This window comes from Balaenoptera borealis (assembly GCF_965194805.1).
Source record: "Balaenoptera borealis genome assembly, chromosome: 14".
Lineage (NCBI taxonomy): Eukaryota > Metazoa > Chordata > Mammalia > Artiodactyla > Balaenopteridae > Balaenoptera > Balaenoptera borealis.
Genome location: NC_138875.1, coordinates 60,374,114 through 60,396,884, shown reverse-complemented (window position 1 = coordinate 60,396,884; position 22,771 = coordinate 60,374,114). Strand labels below are relative to the sequence as shown.

Genomic DNA, 22,771 nt, shown 5'->3' with positions numbered 1-22,771 from the left:
GTGCGAAGCAGTCTCCAGATCTCTCTTGCTCCTTACCACACTAGGCAGTCAACAAGTATTTGTGAGATGAGTGAAGATTCAGGATGAATCATACGTTTCAGGGGAAGAAACAGATAGAATATTTAGCTTAGCTGTTTCACAGTTAACCTAGCAGACGTTAACTACTCTCTGATACTAAGAGGGAAGAATTCGCATTCATTCACTTTGTTGGGCATTTCCTGAGTGCCAGGAGGGAGAGACCAAAAATTTGTAAGGCTGTCTCCTCCCTGAAAGGAGCTTGCTTTCTGGTGCAGTTGAATTTTTTTTTTCTCCAGTGGTCATGACTGCTTTCATAGCAAAATACTGATTTGGGGTGAAAAAAGGTAATTTATAGATACCACTGTAGGTCTTAGCTTTGCTGGAGAAAAGGTAAGGGTTACATTAATATCTATGTTTACGTAGTCCTCAGAATGGGGTGGGAATTTCTCTAACCACCTGACATGTAGAAACTCATTTAATCTTTACAAGATCCCTATGAAGCAGGTGCTATGACATCTCCACCGCCCATGTGAGGGGTTGGTGTTGGGAGCTCAGCGACTCCTCCTCCCCACTTCCTGCCAGCTCCCCTGCTCTCACCGTCTCCCAGGAGACAGGGAAATGGTTTTTACACTGTTAGTATGTAAACTAGTGCTTTGTAAGCTTTTCTACTTTACATAATGGGCCCATAGCTTCTCCTCACTTGTCTTGTCACTTTACTAATATCCTTTATTCTACAGAAAATTTTACATTTTAATAGTCAATTTTCCCCATCCTTTTCTTAACGTGTTGAGCTTTTGGTATATTTGAAACACTCTTAAAACAAAGGCCATAAATATTTTCCCCCATATTTCCTTCTAAAAATTTTAAAGCGTTTAAAACTTTTGGTCTTTATTTAGTATTCATTTTTGGGCTTTTTTTTTTAGTCCACATGAATAACCAAATGTCTCAGTTCAATTGATGGAAAAGCTCATGCTTTCCCCACTAATTACACATTTTCCCACAGATGCCTACATCAACATCTGGGCTCTCTTTTTTGATCTGTTGGTGTATTTATTTCTACCTAATTTGTGGTATCTATAGTTTTCCCTTTTGCTATGTCCTTTTCTGGTTTTGATATCAAGGTAATACTAGCCTCTTAACATAAAATGGGGCAGTAGTCTTTCTTTTTCTCTTCTCAGAATAATTTTTATAAGATTTGAATTACCCATTCCTTGAATATTTAGCAGAATATACCTATAATACGTTTGAGACTAGTGCTTTTCCATGGGTCACTTTTTAACTATAATTCACTTTTTAAATCATGATTGTCTCTTCAGAATTTGTTTCTTTTTGAGTCAGTTTTGGAAAATCATATTTGTCAAGAAAATTACCTACTTTATCTAAATTTTCAAATTTATTGTTACTCATATTATCTGTTATGATAAAAAAAATGTATTCTATTCCCAATATTTGTTACTTTTGATTTCCTTTCTTCTGATTGCCAGATATTTGTCAATTTCATTAGTCTTGCCACAAAACCTTTTTGATTATGGTGATTTTTATTATTGTTTCTTTGATTCTTATTTAATAACTTTCTGCTCTGCTATTATTACTTTCTTTTTTCTTTCTTTAGTTGTACTCTGTTCCTCATTTATCTTCTTGAATTAGAAGCTCAGTCGTCTAATAACAACATTTAAGAACATATATATATATATAGTTTTGGGTACCATTTTCTTTGCATCCGACACATTTACTAACTGATGCTTTGTGATTCACAGTTCTAAGAATTTTCTGAATTATATTACGGTGTTTCGCTTTGACCAGTGAATTAGTGGAAGTGTTTTCTCACCCAGAGCCTAAGTGAAGACCCATTTGCTTCTGTGTCATTTCCCTGTTCTGGTGCCGGGCTGGCTTCCCTCCCCAACTCCCCCCACCCAACCTCTCCCTTTGCCCTTTCTTTGAGCATCTATCATTTGTGGGTCTAGGTTTTATGTGGCCATCTCAGTTCAAATTCTTAGCATTGCACATGTCCAAGGTGTTACCTCCTGTTCTTGGTGGGCTTTAAAACTCAAGATCCAAGCTCGTGAGACCGAAGCCCTCCCACCCTCTCACTAAGACCTATGTGCACCATCGCGCCTGTCCTCCAGCGGGCAGCTGCCGGACCCACCCTTGCTGTGGTCTCTCGTCCTCACTTTCTGGTCTCTAGTAGTTTACTTTCTTGAGAGCTAAGCTAAACACTTTTAACATATATGTTTACATATACATTTATATTTAATATTAAATACATTAAAACACATTTACATTTTACCTAGAATTTCTAGATGTTTGTAGGAGGAGGATCTTCAGGTTATTGATTTGCCATTTTTGCTAGGATTGTAAGTACCTCCCACTTCTCAATGTCTCTCTTCTTCCTGGTTTGTGCTTCCTGATACCTTCTGAAAATCCATTTTTTTAAACAGATTTATTGAAGAAGTATACCTGATGTACAAAAAACCTCATGTGCACAATTTGATGGGTTTTGACACATGCATACATCCTTGGCACCATCACTACAACCAAGGTCATAGACAATATCCACCACCTCCTGTGGTTTCCTGTGTGCCTTTGTTCTTGGCGCATGCCCGTGTGTGTGTGTGTGTGTGTGTGTGTGTGTGTGTTAAGAGCACTTATCGTGAGGTCTGCCCTCCTAACAAATCAAGTACACGATGCCTATTGTTGACCACAAGCACACTTTGTACAGCAGATCTCTAGAACTTGTTCATCTGGCATAACTGAAACCTTATACCCACTGAACATCAACCCCCCACCTCTCCCTCCTTGCAATCCTTGGCAACCACTCTCGTACTTTCTGCTTCTAAGAATTCGACTATTCTCCATCATTCCTATGAGTGGAATTGCACAGTCTCTGTCCTTCTGTGACTGGCTTATTTCACCTGGCGTGATGTCCTCCAGGTGCATCTGTGTTGTAAATGGCAGGATTTCCTTTCTTTTTAAGGCCGACAGCTAATCTTAAGAAACAACCCCTTTATGGTTTCTGCCCCAATATCTCAATTCAAGGCTAATCTCTAGGCTGAGGGTAGATCTCACAATGTCAACCTCTCTAAGAAGTAATGGGTCCTCCAGCAGAACCATAGAATTGGGGCCACTATTTAACAAAGCAGTTGCACCCTGTGTATCTTCTCGTTTTAAAATTTCCCTTTGGAAAGAATCCTGTCGCATCCCATGACCGAGATCTTAATTACTTAAGAAATTCCTGGTTAAATAAAAATAGCTCCTCCGTAGTCAATACAGATGAAGTAACCCAATACCTTGGGGGGGCGGGGGGGGGTGTGTGGAGTGTGGTCTCCACTTTACAGGTCAGGAAAGGGAGGAAAGGAAAATCTAAGCGAGAGGAGATGCTGGATTTCTAAGCCCAGGATTGACTCCAGGCCTGCTGGCTGTTCTCAGAGTGGATTTCCCCGAGGTGGGGAATGCAGTCCTGTCTCCTGGGGGCTCCCATTGTGTTCTGACACCCAACAACCAGCATGCATGCTTCGCCGTGTTTTTGTGTTGTTGTGCGCTCAATATAGCCGGATAACAACTGCTTTTAAATCTTGAGTGCCTTTTCTGTCTGTTGCTATCACAACAAATGAAAGCAATTCAGGCTATGTTTACTGATAATTTATAAGCAAGTGCAGCAAGCGAGAGGAGGAGCCGTGGTAGCTGATATTTTTGGAAGGACACACACTGCTTCCAGAGCTGGCTAAGCAAGGAACAAATGACCAGCAGGCGGACAGGACCACTTACCCTCCCCACTTCCACCAGGTTGGTCACCATGATGACGCTCGCTGTGTTTTCATGCCACACCATCCTCCAGAAGTCATAGATGGTCTCTTGCATTGGTCCTGCAGCAAAACACAGCAGAGACTTTTGTTTTCTTTGTGAGTTTGCAACTGGAAAATTTCTGGGGCTTGCAAAGACATCTATGGACGGCCACAGGCAGTCCCCTTACTTTTCTAGGTGGACAGAGCTCTCCTTCTAGTGTTGGTGCGAGAGGGTATTCTTCCTAAAACGACACCCTTAGAAATACTGAATTTTTCACTCATGGTTGAATTTTCTCATGTCATCCAGTGTATCTGCATTTGAGCTCTTTTGCCCTTCTTAAACGACTGCCGTGAAAGAAAGTTATTTCTTCATCATTTAGCCATTTATCTCCATAATACTCAAGAGTGAAATTTAAAAAAAGAAATGGGTACCATTACTCTTCCTGCTAACGACTGGCAGATATCCCGGGAAATGGTATATAGAGTGAAATGAGCATCTATAGGAAAAATAGCCTTTTCTTGTTTCTAATATTTTTCTTATTCTGTGCTATCTGTCAAATTAATCCTTTTTAAAATTTTCGCCTGACTCCCTCAAGTGAGAGAGGAGTTGGATTCAAGCAGTTGTACTTCCTGTCACTGAACGTGACCGGGATCTGCTGCCCCAGCTCTTGGGATCTTAGTATTAAGAAGCTCTTTTTATGGACTGGGGAAAAAAGAGGGAAAATATGGGTTATAAAATGCCAGTGCTATAGATACTGTATAGGTATGGAAAGCTGGAACTTAATCTTTCTTTTAATGCAGATTTTTAAAAAACCCAAACTCGACTTTATGCCCATGCATGTCTGAGGGTCTACGTGTAACAGCATAAATCTTTATACGACCAGCAGACGTGTGAGGACAGGAGAGGAAGACAACTTCAAAGGCATGGAGAGTCACGTTACACGGGGACTCAGAGGGGCATTTAGGGATGGGTTGGGACAGCTGTGATGCTGTATCTGGAAGCTGCAGATCACTGGGTCTGGAGCTCAAACATGTGCATTTGAGATCTGCCTCTGGCTCTGAACTGGCTGTGTGATTTGGGGCAAGTTACTTGGGCCACTGAGACCTTTAGTGTCTGCATCTCTCTTTATCCACATACTGATTTCAGGAACACGTCTCAGGGTTATTTTAAGGATTCGTGGAATGAATGCACACTTAGGCATTTTACACACAGCCAAGCGTCAGTACAAAACAAGGTGCATTTACCTTAAAATATTATAAGGAATGGAGGGAGATAAGTTGGAGGTATATTTAAAGCAATTTGGGCTATAAGTTGATCAATTTTTAAGCCAGGTGATGGTTACGTGAAGATTCATTATACAATTCTGTTGACTTTTGTACATATTTGAAATTTTCTATGACAAGTTTTTTTTTTTTTTTAAAGAGATATATTATCATTGAGTGTAGAATCTGATCAGTAAAAACAGAAAGCTTTCTCCATAAATTATTTTGCAGAAATCAGTAGGTTAAGCCATAGGTTAGGAAGAACTTGTAGCCTTCATTTGCCTTATAAAATGAACATTAAGGAATTTAACTCAAACCTTCTAAAGCCCAAGGTAATAAAAGAGTTGAAACTGCAAAAACAAAGACCGAAACAAAAACAAAAAAAACAAGGTGCACTTAAAGATATTTATTAATGGTCACTCATTGGCTGAGCAATGGGGGCACAGCCGGGGGCGCCTTCAGTCATCTCCCCTTCCTCTTGACCAATTACCAGTTGGTTCCTGTGTACCTTTTCTTCTTCTTCCTCACTGTCAAGCCTCATTCCTTCCTCTCTGGAATGCAAACATCTATCGTTCCTCCTGCTGCCATAGCTACACTCTTCCCCTCCCCGTGAGAACCCCTCCAACTCCTGAGCCTCTGCGTCGAGTCCCCTTATGGGATCTTGCACACTGCCCACCACGAAGCTGCGCCTGCCATTTGGTCCTGTCCCTTGGCATGTGCGTGCCATTCTCCTGAGGCACAGGCTGAAGATTTCAGTGACTTCAGTCAAGGTTACAGGGGACACAAGTAAACATCGGATTCCATCAATCACTATGCTTCTAGCTTTCGGGGAGAGAGGTGCCTCCGTTGTGTACTTAACAGCTTGTTACTTACTCACAAGGAAAAAATACCCTGAGTCCATCTCTGTGCAAACAGATAGCCTTCCCAATGCGACCCCGAAACACAGGGCTGACGCTTTCTGCTTCCTTCACTAGATGCACAGGCCTGTGCCACCTACTCTGAAACTTCTAGAAACAGTTCTGATGACAAGGGCTACCGTGGATGAATCAGATGTCCCAGCATGGAGGACGGCGAGTGCCTTCAGGGAGAAAGCCCCCTCTCCCTTCTATGCCCAACAGAGACATTCACGGCTGGGGGCAAGTTCCCAGGTGCAACTCACTCGCCCTTTTTTTGGCTTCAGACCCTGTTGTGATGACTTGTCTCAAGTTCCAGGGCTGGGGAATGTGGCTGTCGCGGTTTACTGCTCTTTCCTTAGTGTCTGTGGGATACCCAGCACATAGCAGCTCAATGAATAAATGAATGAATGAATAAGTCTGTATGCATCAGGATAAACCATATTATTTACTATTATACTGTTATATTAAATATAAAAATATTAAGTAACGTTAATAGGTAATATTTGTATGAGTCCATTTCTTGACATATTTCAGAGATTATCTGTAGAAGCTTGAAAGCACATTGCCTTTACTCCTTCCCGCTTCATAGAAAGGGGAACATCTTTTGCAGGAGCTTCTTCAGAATGAGCGTGAGGGTTACCCAGTCCACAGAGCGCCGCCGGGCAGTGCTGCAGGAGCTGGTCCCAACCACGAAGCAGGTGGCTCCTCTGAGTCCCCCTGCCCCGAGGCTTTGCCTCCAATCTTAACTCAACCCATGATCCGGAGCCAGAGTGCGATCCTGGCTTCCACTAACTGTTCTCCGTCGAAGGCAGTGGTTCTCAACTCTGGCTGCATATTACAATTACTGTGGAGCTTCTAAACAATTCTAATGTCCTAACCCAAGAGACTCTGCATTTATTGGCCGGGGCCGGGGGTTGGGTCTCCTGGGGAAGGACCACAGATCTACAGCATCGGGGCATTCAGCTCCACCTCCGACCTGTCACGTGGTCTCCTATGGAGGTGGAACTGTGGAACACCCAAGATTTGTAGGTTTTGAATCTACTGAATAGTCTAAGCCGTATACAAGCTCTTTGAATCAAGAAATCCCAATTCTTTCTGATTTAGAAGGAACTTCCCTCATAAAATATTATCTGGGAACATGGCCGTGCCATTTTACCGAGGGGCAAAGCGGTAGTTAAGGTGACACAGGTTTTTAAATGTTTACTTAACTACGTTTGGGTTACCTTTAAAATAAAGGGCATTTATAAGAATCAGTGGCTCACTTGGGTGATGACAATGATCACTAAATCATCATTTAGTCTTGATGATTTTCTTACCCATTGACCTGGACTAAAAAAAAAAAAAAAACATCAGGAGAGAAGAATGCATTAGGTGAGGGTCTTTTTAGTGCTAAAATTAGGACAGGTATCCAGAAGAACTAAAACAGTTTGGGGCTAAGATCTGAAAATGAATTTGAACACAAAGATTATTCTAAGTTGATCTGAGAAAGAAAAGAATTGGTGCTAGAAAAGGTCCCCCAGCCTCCTTCCCCCACCCTCCCTGTGCAGTTTTGCCCTGTTCTTCCTTGTTCCTTGTCCCTTGTCTCTTCCCTCCTTCCTGGGTGGCACCATGTGCTGTTGGATGTGAGTGTGGTCCCCTCCTGCATACCACTCGGCTCCTCCCACACCTGGTCCCACACCTGGGGCATTTCAGTGATGAAACTGCTCAGGTGGGCACTGCAGAGTCTTATCTTGGCTGATGATTCAAGATATTTTCATGAATGCTCATTCAAATCTTGTTTTTTTTTTGGAGGGGGAAACACGGAAGAAGGCAGGAACCCAAAGGTAAGGTTTTTAATGCAAAATTTGTCAATCCTGTTTTCCTTTTCTCTTCAACATATTTCAGATTATTTCCTGAGACCCGAATACATTATGATTCAGAGATACACGTCTCCAAACAAAATCAAAAAGCACACTGGAGGCTGGGGCGGGGTGACCTCACTGACACCATGTGGTTTTAGCAGCTCCTGGTGGCGTCGGATGACTGTGGCCATTGTGAGCCAACACCGAGAGTCTCCAGATGCGTGCCTGGTACACAGGGCGCTTACCCTCAGTCCCACACCGTCGCTGGGCTGAAACTGGGGGAGAACCACCTGAGGAGGACCACCTGGGGAGGCTAGGGATGTATTCCTAACCTTCGATGTCTGTCTCCCCAAAGCTGGAAAACACCCTCAGCACGGGGAGAATAATCCATGGAGAGGTCACTGGAGATTGCTCTCAGGGTGGACAAACAGCTAAACTCCTAAGACAAGGAAACAGCAGGCAAAGGATGCTGTGAACCCCGCCCCCTCTGGCATGAACGGCTGCAGTGACAGCCCCGGAAGGTATCTGATTTCTGCAGTTGCTGGCTGGGTGTGAGCCCCACGATCACCGTGGCCATGCATTTACAGATGTTGGCACACTAGGTGGGATGGTTATTCTCAGCAGCTGTCCCCGGGGGACCGAAGCGTTTAAAAGGTAAGGTCCTGAAATTTCAATAGCATCAGGCCAGTACCACATCCCACTTCCCTGACGATCGTCAGCACGCACAGACCTCTCTCTGCTGAGCAGGAGACATGCGGACGGGTGTTCTTACACAACCCAGCCCTGGAGGAGCAGCAACAAAAAAGGGCAGAGAGAACTAGAGCAGAATGAAAACAATGAAAAGCCGTGAAAAGTGTAAGTGAAAGACATTCAAGGATGGCTCTATTGTGTAAGACCAGTTCTCTAGTTCATGGGCAGTGGGAGATATTAAAACTCATAATTTCAAACCTTGATAGATGACTTCTACCCCTCCTTTTCATATTCTCATTTCTATATAGTATGTTTTCTGCATTAGAGCCACAGGAAGTCAAGGTCCTTGGAGCTCACGGTGGCGTATGCGAGTTTTTGGAAGGGAAGAAAGGGTACAGATACAAATTGGTATTCCACTGTAAACAGGATAATTCCTAACTTCTTTTGAGCTCTTACTATTTCCCAGGTCTCCTTTGAGTGTTTTACATGTATTATGTCATTAATTTAAAAATCACAACCTTATCTGATAGGTGCTACTCTTCCCCCATTTTACTGAAAGGAGACTGAGGCAGAGAGACGTCAGCAAAGTTGTCCACGGGGTGAGGTCTAACCCCACCGGTCACACTGCCGCCAGGTGAGCACCCAAGGAACTGGGAAGGGCCCTACCTGACAGGTGTGTGTGTACAAGTCATCACGATCCTGGCAAGAGTAGAAGAGAAGGAAAGCCATGTCAACCACCCGAAAACCACCTTTTTAAATGCCTTTTTATATGAGATCAATTTCCCTCCTTTAAGCTTCCCATGGTCCCATTGCTATAGAATAAAGGCCAAGTTCGTGGGCACATCTTCTCCCAAGGCCCCTTCTCCGCAGCCTCAACCTCCCCATCCGAGCATTTCCAGAACCCAGCACCTCCTAGTTTACTCCCTCCATTTTCACCGCCCCCCCCAAGCCACGTGCCCCCTGAATGACCAGCGTAGCCTCAGCCTCGGGCTCCCCCACCTTGTTCTCCCCATCTCAGCCACAGCTTGCCTCTGCAAAACGTTACTTTCCTGCTTAAAAATCTTCCAAGGGGTTTCCACTGAGTAAAACCCAGATTCTTTAATGCGGCAAATGTGGTCCCGCACAGCCTGTGCCTGGACCGGGTCTCCAGTCTCAGCTTTTGCTGTCACAGGTGCCACCTCCCTGGGACCCCTGTGACGATCCCCTGCCAGGACCCCTCCGAGCTTGCTTCATTCATTCTTACCCCCTTTCTGTCCCCTGGTGGGAATCTGAGTGTGCGACCCATATCTACAGGTGAGCCCTTAGCCTGTTCTGTGCCAGGCACCCTGGGAGGGATGGTGAGGGATGCAAAAGTGGTAACAGAAATATAGCCCCTGCTTTCAAGAGGCTTGTAGCTGTGTAAGGTGGAGATAAGGCAAGAACACACCACACTCGCATATAAAGTGCAGTAAGGTCGGCGTCCTGGGACTCTTGAACTTCACCTGAGATGTGCACACCTCTGCAGACACAAGGAGATTTTTCCAAGGGGGACATGGGTAGTTTCTAAAGTAGTAATTTCTAGACACTTAGCGGCTTTATGGACTCTGCCCAAACTGATCTCCCTGAGGAGTCCCAGGAACAGTGGTCTTTCTCAAACTTGACAAAGCCCTCACTCATCTTAAATATTACTATGGGGCACTGCCCTGGTGAAAAGACCTGCAGGTGTGAAACCAAGGGATGGACTGAAATACTGACCCTGGGAACTCACAGTGCTTCCTGCCTTCCCTTATGAAACATACTTATATAAAGGGACAAATTTGGTGTTAAAAATGGGGTGTTTTGGTTCATCCTGAGATGCTCTGAATTCAGAACATCCAAAGTGGTAGAGGCTGGTTAACACTTATTCTTTTAACTGGAACTGGGTTCTGTAGGACAGCCAAGTTTTCCTGGATGCAAACCATGGATGAAAGTTTCATGTGTTTTCTTTCGGATTCGGTGTGCTTTAATCTGTAAGGTGGTTAAACTCTATTTATCGCACATCATAAAATATTTATTCTCATTATATCAATCCTCATTTTATCTTAGAAAATAATTAAATATCGCCTATCTCCTATTAACAAATAAACATATATAAACTTATAATGAAAACTTTAGATAGCAACTTAAAATGTTCAAAGGGGGTACATAATTTTTTCAAACTTCTTTTGGGGATTCACAAGGGAAACCATTTGTAGACCACTGTCAGCCAGTGATGTATGTCTACAGTAGTCAACGTCAGGAAGAGATTGTACTTCTTCCTGCAGTGGTGGAGTGCAGAGCGGATGAGGAATGAGGGGGGCAGGTCCCCTGGGTGAAACATCCAGTAGGGGCGACTTAGTGCCACCTGAGTGGGGAAGGGACACATGGGAGCCATCTTGAGACAACATGCGAAATTTTTACAAGAATTGTGGGTTCGGACTTTATGAGTAGTAGAAGAAGACATTAAAAACACAACTAGGGAGCAATCTTTTAGATTGAAAGCCTACCTTCTAGAAAGAAGGCAGAGGGAGAAGTGTTTGGTTGTCTGAGAGGAGGTGGGCTCGGCCCGATGTGTGACGAGGTATCCACAGCCATAAGGAAGGAAGGAGGAAGGAAGGAAGGGAGGGAGGGAAGAAGGAAGGAAAGAAGGAAGGAAGGAAGGAAGGAGGGAGGGAAGGAGGGAGGGAAGGAAGGAAGGAAGGAAGGAAGGAAGGAAGGAAGGAAGGAAGGAAGGAAGGAAGGGCCTGGAGGAGGTGGGCCCAGTGGGCTGGAAAGCTGAGCCCAGGTATCAAAAGGTCAAGTCCAGAGGGAGCCCCTGAGCTTCCCGCAGGTGTAGACAGACATCGGTGTCCAGAGTGGAGGGATCTACTCTATTTATTGAACAAAAACTCCCGAGAAACAGGACAATGTTGAACATGAACAGTAAAGAACCGTAAACAAAGAGATCATGCTCCATACCAATTAATGGGAGGGAAAGTTATAAAATACTCTAGATATATTACAAAATATGACTCTATGCTGAGGATGGCTCCCTGGTACCCACAAGGCCGGTGGAAACCAGCAGTGGAGACATTCAGGCAGTGACGCCTGGAACCCCAGGGCCCGCGAGCAGCGTGTGGCTCCCAGTGGTGATTCTGGGGCAGGAAGGTCACACTGGGCAGGCTGGGCAGGGGGACAGGCCCCTGCTGGCCTCACAGCGCCACTGCCAGGCTCCCTGGTGCAGAGCAGGGGCTCAGGTGGGCTTCAGGCCTGGGCTGGGCTGGCTCAGGAGCCGGCGGGTCATGGATGCGTCGGCTGACCTTTGAATCAGACTGGGGTCGACAGGGCTGCCCTTGGAGGACAGTTTTGGATGCAACCGAGCAGGATTTTAGCGCAGTACCATTGCTTTGTCAGCAAAGGAGCTGAGGGCTCTGGGCTGGAAAGTAAGGGGACCTGGGAAGCGGGCTGAGAAGGATGGTGGACAATTAAATGAGGTAGGTGGGTAAGTCCTCAGGCCAGGTGTGTTTTACATGCACCATCTCATTTATTCAGCATCACAACTATGTTTCTATCCTACGATGAGAACCAGGCTTAGGAGGCTAAGTGACTTTGAAGCTGGGATTCCCACCCACATCAATCCAGGTGCACTTTGAAAATTTCAGAATGACCCCCAAAGCCTGGGGGCCTTGTCTGTGCACATCAGCCTTTAACTACCTGACATGACTGGATGGTGTGGGGTGCACACCGAATGGCAGGAGCACAGAGGGGAGGGGCGGGGACCCTAAGGGCAGTGCAGCTGCAGAAACTAGGAGTCCTGGCTTTGCGCGCTGGCCGGGCGTGGGCTTGGTCAGGCCCTGTGGCATCCAGCTCACTCCATCGGAACCGAAGACCCCTGACGCTGAAACACCGATGTGGAAAAGAGAGGCTTAAGATTTACGCATTCATTTTCAAGCTCTTGCTCATAAATAAAAGTCGCCCTAAATTTCTGATCCATTACTGTTATCGTTGCTGCTGGAGATAATCTAGAATAAGTATTATGAAGTCAGTTACTCAACGTTCCAAACATTAGATGTCCCTTCAGTGGTTTCTGAATAAGTTTTTATTACAAAACTTTAAGTGATTTTTCAATCTGATGCTTCTGTAACACTTACGTTTATAATTTTACATTTAGTAGCTTTTCATTTTTGCAGTAGTGAAATGTACAAGGTAAAATATGCCACCATGCTTTACGGACTGCATCTGTCTGGTATGTCACAAAAGTGATAATGGTGACACAGAAAACAGTTGGCTTCTGCATTAATAATTAATAATCCTTAACAACACTTATTTGATAGGTGCATTTGCTCTCCCCTGAGGCTACTTAAGTGAAAATCATGGAATTTTTATGAATAATTTTTGGTTTCAGCTGCAGAAAAAGAAAAGCGAAGTTGAGACGGCTGGGTGCACAGGATGAGATGTGCTTATTTTCCTGAATTGTTAAGAATATTCCCCCTGATTACCATATGAAAGAAACAATAAAAATCAACTAAAGATTTAGAAGCAAACACTGAGAAATTGTTCCGTGATGGGGAAAACTTGGGAATACTTTATTTAACCTAAATTCAAAAATATAACTGGCAGCATTTTCTAAGGACAGCTCTCATGTGAAACACCCTTTATGTCCAGCATTACAGGGTGAGAATGTCCACCAGTGGAGATTTAATTTAGTGACCAGTCCAGTGGAATTTTAATTTTAATTTAGTAAAAGAGGAGAAGATTGGCATTGAAGCTATAATGAAATAATGACTTGTTAGAAGTAGGGTCATACCTAAATAGACATTTCTCCATAGAAGATATACAGATAGCCAACAAACACATGAAAGAATGCTCAACATCACTAATCATTAGAGAAATGCAAATCAAAACTACAATGAGGTATCACCTCACACCAGTCAGAATGGCCATCATCAAAAAATCTACAAACAATAAATGCTGGAGAGGGTGTAGAGAAAAGGAACCCTTTTGCACTGTTGGTGGGAATGTAAATTGATACAGCCACTATGGAGAACAGTATGGAGGTTCCTTAAAAAACTAAAAATAGAACTACCATACGACCCAGCAATCCCACTACTGGGCATATACCTTGAGAAAACCATAATTTCAAAATGAGTCGTGTACCACAATGTTCATTGCAGCTCTATTTACAATAGCCAGGACATGGAAGCAACCTAAGTGTCCATCGACAGATGAATGGATAAAGAAGATGTGGCAAATATATACAATGGAATATTACTCAGCCATGAAAAGAAATGAAATTGAGTTATTTGTAGTGAGGTGAATGGACCTAGAGTTTGTCATACAGAGTGAAGTAAGTCAGAAAGAGAAAAACAAATACTGTATGCTAACACATATATATATGGAATCTAAAAAAAATAAAAGGTTCTGAAGAACCCAGGGGCAGGACAGGAATAAAGACACAGACGTAGAGAATGGACATGAGGACACAGGGAGGGGGAAGGGTAAGCTGGGATGAAGTGAGAGAATGGCATGGACATATATACACTACCAAATGTAAAACAGATAGCTAGTGGAAAGCAGCCGCATAGCACAGGGAGATCAGCTTGGTGCTTTGTGACCACCTAGAGGGGTGGGATAGGGAGGGTGGGAGGGAGACGCAAGAGGGAGGAGATATGGGGCTATGTGTATATGTATAGCTGATTCACTTTGTTTTAAAGCAGAAACTAACATACCATTGTAAAGCAATTATACTCCAATAAGGATGTTTAAAAAAAAAAAAAAAGTAGGGTCATAAGTGATGACTTAATTAATGACATTAAACAGTGGGTTTTTTCTTTTTCTTTTTTTTTTTGGTTACTACATTTCCGTGGTTCTCACACGACAAATCCCTTCTCAACACTGGAGTAGGTTTACCCACTGCCTGAGTCTTTTATTTTTTTTTTAACTTTTCTACTTCTTTTCCTTTTTTAAATTGAAGTATAGTTGACTGGTGAGCAGGAACTTGCTGAGTACCCTGATTCTCCTAACTTGGCTCACAAGGTGCTCCTCTTATATCTGAAAAAACTAGGCATCCACTGTGAGTGCGTCCACTTCCTCTAGGACACACCATCCACATGGTGATATTTACACCTCACTCATACCATCCCCTAAAATTCTCCTTTCAGACTGAAATAAGAAAGGGTGCCAACATGAACTGTGCAAACATTCATGGCTTTCTGTAGATAATTAGTGTCATGGGATGTCAGTTTCCAGGTGCATTACTAGAACATATGAAATCCTGATTGGACACCAAAAGGTCATGTCAGATTTAATTAAAAGAAAATCGGTATAAACCAAACACTAATGGACAAGCTACATATAAAATCTAAAACAGCTTGGGAAACCTCTGTCTGTAGTATCAGTCATAACCCTTCAACTCTTGGCTCTTTTTTGGTTAATAATTTGACTTTCATCTTATTCACTAAAAATAATTATAAAATACTTAAAAACAATAAAGAACAATATAGTAGGTATTATTTAATGTGTTAATAAAGATAAGTTTAATCAATAGCCACTTTCTTCCTAAGAGATACCAGAAACTTCGTATTTAATCGTCACCTTCCCATTTTTTATATTCTTATTTTCTAGTATCTTAGTTCCAATATGAGTTCATCCTATCTTGATTAGTCATTATTATAATTCTTGTTCTGTTGTAAATTTTTATAGCCTTCATAATTTTTATTGTGGTTTTCCTTAAGTTATCTTTACAAGGACAAGTTTGTGCATTTCCACACCACTCTTAACTATGTCTCAAGTCAATGGTAAAAACAGGTAAAGAAGCACAATTTTTAAAAAAGTAAACTCAAAACAAAATGACCCAAGTATTCTGGATACCTTCTTCCTTTCCCTCACCCATTATTTTAAGACCTTAAACAAGAAAATAAATGAAAATAGTGGCTTTGAGAACTAACTTTGTCATAATATTTTTAGAAGTTTTCTTTTTTCTTAAACAAAAGCTACATGTGTTAAAATCAATTTGAATCAATTTATTTTGAATCATTTCAAAATAAAAATCTACAAGATCACCCATGGAAGCCTTAAAATAATTTCTGATCCACAAACAGTCCAGCCCCACCCAACACAGACAGGCTGCAGAAACAGGCCAAGAGCACACGTCTTTCCCTTTGTCTCCCTCTGATTTCCCCCTCTGCTCCTCTGTCATCATTATTCTCTTTCCCAGATCATTGCTCAGCCCCATTTTCTCCTCCAGTGGTTTCTTGGCCTTCCAAAGCTCCTCTCTAAAGCATCCTTGTGTGATTCTTATATCAGAAATTGGTTTGGACGAAGCCTCTTGGGAAGGGACTTGTCTGGTCTTTGGAATTAAGCTGTTTTCACTTACATGTAGTCTGACTCTAAGGAGGCATCAGAGAGGCCTTCAGGACTCCACGCTGGTGTTCTTTGCTGCTATCAGAGATGGTCAATGTCTGCAAGACTTCAAAAACTGAAGGAAAATATGCTTTCTGCAGTTGATGAGTTAGCTTATTGTCTTTGCAACCCATGTTTGTTTAAAAGTCAACAACAGTGACGATAATTTTTGTACTCTGGAGGGGGATGCAGGATGCCGGTGAAAATGTAAGTGGTTCCCTTTGGTACATCCTGGAAGAAGCACTAACAGGTGTAGAAGGTGTTAGCTTTTATGAAAATGACATGAGCATATGCTATACTTGGGTTAAAGCCTGACTACCTATGTGCTTTGAGCGACGTGTTTTTGGAATCAATGGAATAATGATAAGAATTTTAGCTAATACTTACTGAGAGGTTGCTGGCAGAGCTGGAATCTGAGCCTCAGCAGTGTAAGTTCAGTGTCTACACTCTAACTAACCACTCTGCTCTACTGCCTCTTGCAGGGGAAAAAGCCTTGTCCTAGTTACTGACATAAAACATATTTGTATATGGAAGCAATTTTAGGGCCAAATAAAATCTTTAGGTTTCAAAGATTTGATTGTGACCATGTTACCTAAGCAAAGGAATATTTGTGAACAGAACCAATAACAGGGTGACTCCTGGCAGGACTAGAATGTTCCAAAGCATTTCTGGAAGCCCCATCTACCTAAATGAACCGTTACTTGGATTTTGTTCCTTCTGGACTATACTCAGCCCTCCTCTAGAATCACGCCACCCTAGCAGTTATATAAACATTTCCAGCTTGCAGTGGTGCCACTGTGCATGGGAATGCAAAGGCTGCTATTATTCTCGACGTGGAAACTGAAGAATAAAGGCCGATAAATCAGATTTGAGTGGCGGCAAAGACGAGGCCTCCAAAGAGAAACTTGTGTATGGAAGACAATGGCAGGGTGGTGGGCAGCGTGTGGCAAGGGTCCAATCTCAGATACAGAGATGCAGATGCATTCCCACTGGTCCCTGATCCCCGCGACAGGCTTGATGGAGATACCGCGCGAAGAGCTGGGAGGAGGCGGACGAGAAAGCGTTTGCAGCCTCGGGAGGAAGGAACATGACAGATGTCCACATTACAAGAGCCTGTTGCTGGCGGAGTCACAGAGCATCCATCAGGCCTGTCTCCAAAGAGAACCCTCGCGCACTCATCCTGAGTGCTTGTTCACGCTCTAAAGAGGGGCACAGAGAGAAGGCCATCAAGGAGAAAAGAAAGAATGGCAGCCTTCAGAGTGGAGGGGTTGGGTGACCCAAAGGATCTGCCTGCCTTCTGTCAAGGAGAAGCAAAGTGAAGGGGAAAACCTCCCTTCATATGCTTCAGGGGCCACTGCCAGAGAAATAAAAGCTTGCATTACTCACCATCTTCTTTAATTAAGCTTTTTTTCAGTACACAAGTGGGATCCATTTTTATTTAAGAAAAAGAGAATGAATGTGATAAATGAATAAAGTAGAGGTAAGCTGACACCCTAGGCACGGCGGAGTGCAGGCAATCTCAAGTTTTCAACGGCATTGGGATATCTCCAGAAGCATCCCTTTGAGTGAGAAGGAGAGAAAAAGAACTTGCAGTGGCTAGAAACTTCCTCAAGTTTGCTGCCTTGAGAAACCTGTCCAAAACCGTATAGATGGGCGATAAAGGACCCTGGTCCCGAGACGCAGGAAGAGTGTGGTTCTAGGGCAAAATCAGGCCTCACTTCTCCACCTGCTCAATGGTTTAGGGCTGGGAGAGAGAAACAGCTAAAATACTGCCCAAATCTGACGTTGCTGTAAACTCACAGATTGGTAACAGCTGGTTGCTTACATACATGGCACACTGTAATTCCTGAGTCAAGCACTATTCCCGACCCTGTACTTAGCAGGCACTTGGTAGATGCACAGAAATATTGGTTCAATTTCCGATGAACTATGCCTGAAAGGAACAGCTTGGCTTTGCAATGAGGGGTGAAGGCCGGGGGAGGCCAGCCCCAGAGAAAGCACCTGGGGGGTTGAGTCACAGCTCTGTCCTTTCAGGATGGAACCTGGAAGAAAGATGTGACCCCCTACGTTTTCCTCACTGTTAACCAAGGCCCCTTAGGAGGCCAGAAACACATGATGTTCCTCCTAAGTTGAACACGGCGTACGCACTATTCAAATACGAATGTTCACCCATACAGTTCGCAAATCCTTTTGCAATCGTGACTCATTTGAATTGACACGATGAGAGTCACTTAAATCTATTTGTGCTTTAAGTTTCATCTGTTTCAATTACAAAACAAGAGAGTTGGACTTAAAAGGTTTTTTAAAGTTTCAACCACCTCTAAAAGATGCTATCATTTTTCTACTTCAAATCAGGAACACTTCTAAATTACTCTGAAAGATTTAAAAAGCATTTGTTTCCAGGCAGTTGAGGACCCAGTACCTGTGGGACAGCATTTGTCTTCAAATTATTCTGTATCAACTTAGGTTCTGTTCCTTGAGGGATACGTTTCCGCGATAGCGTCTATGACAACACTGACGGATGGTACCTAACGTGATCTGTTTTTGGTTTCATCTTTTAATATGCAAGCTGTCTTTAAACGTTCTCACTTCTAATCAGTGAGTTTATTAAGACCACAGGGCTGAGCCATGTCTGTGATCCGACCTTTTGGCTAATTGGCCAGTAGCTTTTGAAATTAATCTGGTGAAGAAAAACTATTGTTTTAAAGGAAGTTTGTGGATAAGCTGTTTTCTTGAAATTGTTCATTTTCCCTTGGAAACCTGCAGATGGAGAGTAAGATGAGGGTGGGCCCTGCATGGAGACCTTGGCCCTGGGTGTCGGGAATACCTAGACCTCCTCAGAGGTCACTGTCTCTCCAGGTATAAATCACACTTCCTCAAAGCCTCCCTATTTAAGTTTGGAAACTAGAGCATACTCCAGTTTACCGGGCAATACTTTTAAATCAATCTCTCATAGGATATGATAAGTGAATCCAAACATAACCTACAACCCACTGACAATGCGGGAATAGCTTAGCCAGGAAGAACAATAGCAGCTAATGGAGAGTTTGTACTTGAGGTGTGCGCAGAGCTGGTGCTTGGAGGAATAAAAACAAAAGTTGTTTACTGAAGGCTTAGCTTTTGACTTAAAAAAATGTTTCCTTTCAATTCTACTGAGAAATGATTTCAAGTGCTCATCTCCACCTGGAGGTCAGAACCCAGGAGACAAAAGCTCTTTACAGAGTGTGTAGAACTTGCATTGACCCTCTGGCAAGTCTCGACTTGCTGGGGGAAGCAGTGTGCTGTTCTAGGTACTGGTAATTACTGCTTCAGACGCCTGGGAAAACTTAACCCATATTCATCTTTCTGAAAATCCTTACTAACAATGTTCATGCCACATAGGGTATGTGGATGAAATGCAGAAGAAACACAAATGAAAAGTAAACAGAATGGAGTCACTGTAGCAAAGTTCCAACTGTTTTGCAGTAGTGGAGGACAGGAGGTATTTCCACTGTAAACCTTCACACCCCACGTTTTTATTATTTTCATGTAAGAGTCTGCCCCTAGCTCAAAGTCTGTGGAGGAAATTTGCTTTAGGTTTCTCTTTTCCAAATTAGTAACAGCTTATACTTGTGGACAAATACGACTGACTGTCTAAGGTGTAGTTGGGGGGCCATATATGCATGAGCAGAGTCAGCGTGGAGCTAAGCCAAGTGACTTCGACAAGGTGGACAGTCTCCAAAAACAGTGCCTTGATTTACTGACATGTTGAAAGAGAAAGTGTTCACGAGTACAGGAGGTGACCGGCCCTTAACTTAGAATAGACACAGTCACAGATACTGGAGCTAAAAATCCATCCAGCTCAGTAGACACCGTGTCAGGCCAGCGGAGGTGCCGTTTGGCCTGGATGTTGTATTCTGCTCCCTGGTTGGTGCGGGGCACGTGGAAGCTCCCCATTCACGCGTCTGCTCATCTCTTCACTCCCTCCCGCGCTCCTGCCGTCCCACTGGGCATCTGCTTCGTGCCCGCCCCCCACCAGGCCGTGAGTAGGCGCTTGGGGATCGGCGGATGAGCCCTGTGGCCCTTCTGCGGATGCCAGGCCGTGAAGCAGCCTTCTGCTGAAGCATCTTCCTCTCGGGGCTGGCCTGAGACACAGACTACCCTTGCCAGGCTGAGGGCAGTTCTGTCCGATGGACAGTAAGTCTCTCTCGGTTCCTGGGTCTATGCCAGCGTGACTTGGCGTCCTGAAATGTGACACTGAGCGTTCAGAGTCTCTGGGCAGGAAAGATGAACATATTTTTAATTCTCGATTGTTCAAATCCATATAATTTACTCTCCTCGAGTATAGGTGCCCCGACACCCACTTTATCGTTTCTTTTTTTCTGAATTGTGCTAACTCGACAGGGTTGGCCACCCAACTAGAGTTCTGAGCTCGGCCTTGATCTTGCCACGCAGAGTCTCTTTGTTACCATCAGCATTAACTCCTTGGATCGGCTAAGCCCTGGACCAGGGTGTCTTCCAAACAGATGCCCAGATGCCCAGCTGGGAACAAGGCGACTCCAAACGCTCAGTGTCATATTTCAGGACATTTAAGACAATTTTAATTAAGAAGTATTTTCAGATATGAACCTATCATAGAAAATTTGCTTTCTGAGATGCATCACAACTTAGGAGGAAGAGGTTGGATCCTAGACTCATTTTGTAAAAGATTCACCACGTGATTTTGGGGGGTGAGCTTCGTGAGGCCCACAGAAGCGGCAGCACGCAGTGCAAGGTGGGGATCGTACATTATCCTGCCCTACCAGACACTAGAGAGATGCTTGCCGAGCCCTCATGCAAGGCACAGGCACTCAGCTACGTGTTAGTTCTCCCCATGGGCCTCAAATCTATTTATGAAATGAGACGAGTAATATCTTAAATGGTCAGAGGACAGAAAATACATTAAATTAGTTACAGCACAAAGCCTAATACATAAAAGGCACTTAATATTTCCTGAATGATGGACAAAGAAAAATGCCAAGTTTCAGAAAGGAAAGTACTATATAAACCCAAAGTACGAATACAGAAAGAAAATGTATCTATAATTTTTTTCTTAAATGAGAAGGAATCACACTTAAAAATCAACAGTTTTGATACCAGAACATATTTAATATTAGAAAACATACTTTAGTTGTATGCAACCTGGATTGTTGAGTAAAATAAAAACTACAACTGCCCCCTGCCATTCCTGTTGTCTGAGTCATTCATTTCTATCCCAAATTTTCTTGTGGTTACTCCCCGTTATCTTTGTTTGCAGGTTTTTCTCTCCAGGATAATTCCACACTAATTAATCTTCTTAAAGCACTGTTTTCACCACCACATGGCGTAGAAACAGCCTTCCTTTTTCCCTCCCTGCCTTTCTGCCTTTCATTAAATAATGCTCCTTATTCAAAGCCTTTTAATCATGTCCTCACTTTACCTGTCAGTTCTTTGTTCTTAACCCCTCTAATTCAGGGGTCTTAATCTAGGGGGTATAGATCTTTCAGGCTGGATTTTAGTAAGTTGGAGAATGCCTGAACTTCCGTGTAAGACTGTGTGTCTGTGTGAATTTGTCCTGAGAGATGACCCATTTCAAGAAGCAACCCAGAAGACCCAAGATGCCGTGGATGAAGACCCTTCCCCCTCAGGCGGTCTCCCTCCTGCCCACTGCCAGGGGCCGTGCTCCTCCTGGACCGCGGGTGTCCTCCCACTCAGCCCATCCTCTGGATGAAGACCCGCCTCCCGCTCTATCCACCCCCCTCCGGCTCCTCTGAAACCCGGCCAAGCGCGGGTGCCCTACCCCGTGACTGCGATGTGCCCCCCCGGATTTCCTATCCTCTGGGTAGGATCCCCCCATCTTTCTGTGCATCTCCAGCCCACAGATGAGCTTGGAAGTGAGGCAGAGGGGATGGGGCGCTGGACAGCCATGTGCATCCCAGACTTACAGCCATTTCTTCCACAACTGCCTCGCACTGTCTTTCCTGAGTTCTCTGAAGCAGGACCCTTGAAGTCAGGTTATTGAAAAATAAACCTAAACAACAATGAAGAGAACGCTTCTCGTTCTCGCACCACGTGGCTGGCAGGCATTCTCCCAAATCGTCTTGGAGGACCGGTTCTGATGTGTGCAGCTTCCTCCAGCTCATGGCCCGTGTGGTGGTCTCCATGGGGAATCTTGTGATTGATTATGATCGGTTCTGGGTGACCCTACCCACCTGTGTACTGCCTCTCTCCGTGAACCAGCTTTTGAAATCCCAGCTCTGCCCCGGCTCTGAGTGTGGAAAAGCAGTCACAGACGTGAGTTCCTCTCCTCTGACCCCTGGGACGCCAGGTCGTAAGTCCTGAGTGTTATAATTGTATTAATGGCTGGCCAGGCAGATGTGATGAAGTGCATACCGGGGTCATCAATATATTAGCTGCCAGATGGAAAACAATTAAAGGGTGGGGAGACGGGAAGAACACACTCAAAAAGCCACCGATCTGGCTTGAATGCGGTCCCTTCAATTTGCAGAAACATTACCATTATCATCAAAGGTCAAAGCCAGTTACTGGTGGAAAAAATCAATAAAGTTGAGGGAGGGGGAGAGGCTGAAGGGATAAATTCATGACATGCCCTCTGTATTGAAGGGACTTGCTAGAAATCTATGTGTTTCCAACTCTTGGGGATAAAACCAGTTGTCAGGAAAATGGACCATTCATGTAGTTTCAGGGGTTCCTGCTGTGAACTGATTTTAAAGACTCAGTGCAAAATAGAGAGGAAAAAAAAAAGAGCAAGGAGGGATTCAAAAATTGCATCTGCCTGTTAGTCTTCATCACCCTTTTTGCTGGACTTTGAGAATCAGCTTGTTTGTGGTTTTTGTTTTTTTAATGAAAGCTACCCACGAGCATGTTCTATATACCTTGTCCAGGT

At 43.8% G+C, this 22,771-nt stretch overlaps 1 protein-coding gene across 7 annotated transcripts in view; it reads right to left on the bottom strand.

The window, feature by feature from the left end:
- The window catches only part of PTPRM (protein tyrosine phosphatase receptor type M), a 742,498-nt gene that overhangs the window by 55,563 nt on the left and 664,164 nt on the right, over window positions 1-22,771 (bottom strand). For all 7 annotated transcript variants that reach the window (XM_082353481.1, XM_082353483.1, XM_082353486.1 and 4 more), the window contains one exon: window positions 3,784-3,881. In XM_082353481.1, the coding sequence (XP_082209607.1) occupies window positions 3,784-3,881 (98 nt within the window). The remainder of the gene's footprint in view (window positions 1-3,783; window positions 3,882-22,771) is intronic.